The sequence below is a fragment of the Naegleria gruberi genome (genome assembly GCF_000004985.1).
Source record: "Naegleria gruberi genomic scaffold NAEGRscaffold_191, whole genome shotgun sequence".
Classification (NCBI taxonomy): Eukaryota; Heterolobosea; class Eutetramitea; order Acrasida; family Naegleriidae; genus Naegleria; species Naegleria gruberi.
The window spans coordinates 1-1,456 of record NW_003163147.1 but is presented as its reverse complement, the minus strand read 5'-3'; the positions used below and the strand labels follow the sequence as shown (position 1 = coordinate 1,456).

The following is a 1,456-nucleotide window of genomic DNA, read 5'->3' as shown; positions in this document are numbered from 1 at the left end:
GTTATATGATTAAGGGAGGTTGCTATTATGCTTGTGACATGTATGAATTAGCAGTCAATGCCTATTCTTCTGTTGAAAGATTTGAATCAGTTGTGGATCCAAGTTTTGTTATTGATTCTCTTTGTTATGCTGCTAATGGAATGATTGCTCTTGGGTATGCTGATAAGTGTTTAGAAGCAATGGACTTTTATATGGAAAAATATGATAATGATGCCAGATTAGTTTTCCAAAAGATTCTCTGTAAAGATTACTTGTGTAGATCAAAGGATGAATTGAGACAGGTTTTGAAAGAATTCGAACAATTAAAGGAGAGCATTCAAGATTTGAAACTCACCAATCCATACATTTATTCAAGAGTTAACGTGCAAACCGATGCAAGAATTAAGGAACTTTTGGCAGCTATCAACAATCCACAAGTTGCTGAACGTTGGTAATTAAACAATAAAATGTAACGATTGTTTCAGAATATTGGAAATCTTTTTCTTAATACTGAAATAAATTAAACGATTGTTATTTCAATAATACCATACACTTCAACTATCTTCATTTTCCACCGTTAATATTACTGTATCAAATAGGTGGAACGATTTCGTAAATAACGAATTCTTGAATGGGCTTTCCAATCTAGCAATAGCAGCATCATCTCCATCTTTGGCTCCTCTCAAATATAGTACATAAGCCTTATTGATATCCTTTTTACAACCCCATCCATACTCATACATCCTTCCAAGCAGAAAATGTGCGAAATAATTTTCTCCAGTATCTGATGATCTTTTAAAATGGTCAAAGGCCGTATTGTAATCTTTTTCCACACCATTTCCATTAAAAAGCATTTCTCCATAAGTTGCAAAACTATCGCCACAATTACCTTGTTCCATTGCTTCTTTGATCCACTTGAGAGCTGTTTGAAAATTTTGTTGAACTCCCTGGCCTTTCAAATACATGTCTGCAATATTATTCTTTGCCAAAGCATCTCCCATCTCTGCAGCTTTCAAATAATATTCCATTGCCTTTGAATAATCCAATTTAACACCCTCACCACTGTGGTAGGCATAAGCTACTCTGAAAATTCCATCAATACATCCCAATTCAGCAGAATTTTCAAAATATTCAAATGCTTTGTGCAAATCTTGGTTTAATCCAAAGGGTTTGGATCCCATGTCAACCCCTATTTATTAAGCTTTTCTCCTTAAATACATTAACAATATATATCACAAATGATGTCAAAAGATGGTGATTGTAATGGGGCACAATATACGGCTGATGTGAAATTGTTAAATATTTATATATATCAAGTTATGATGGTGGCTAGTGGTAATAAAATCACTTGATCAAAAGTATTTTTGTCGCTTGATCAAACCGAAAAACGCGCGGAAAAGTTAAAAATAGATTCAAGTTGATGTGAAAATGGCTCAGAATCGAAAGGATTAACAAAGCTTACTACTATATTGGAACG

The 1,456-nt window shown here is 33.7% G+C and overlaps 1 protein-coding gene across 1 annotated transcript; it reads right to left on the bottom strand.

The window, feature by feature from the left end:
• Window positions 1-533: 533 nt before the first annotated feature.
• Window positions 534-1,160, bottom strand: NAEGRDRAFT_54742 (uncharacterized protein; the record flags this gene model as incomplete). The annotated part of the gene is made up of 1 exon (XM_002668489.1): window positions 534-1,160. The coding sequence occupies one exon, from the start codon at window positions 1,158-1,160 to the stop codon at window positions 534-536; it is 627 nt and encodes a 208-aa protein (XP_002668535.1).
• Window positions 1,161-1,456: the final 296 nt, after the last annotated feature.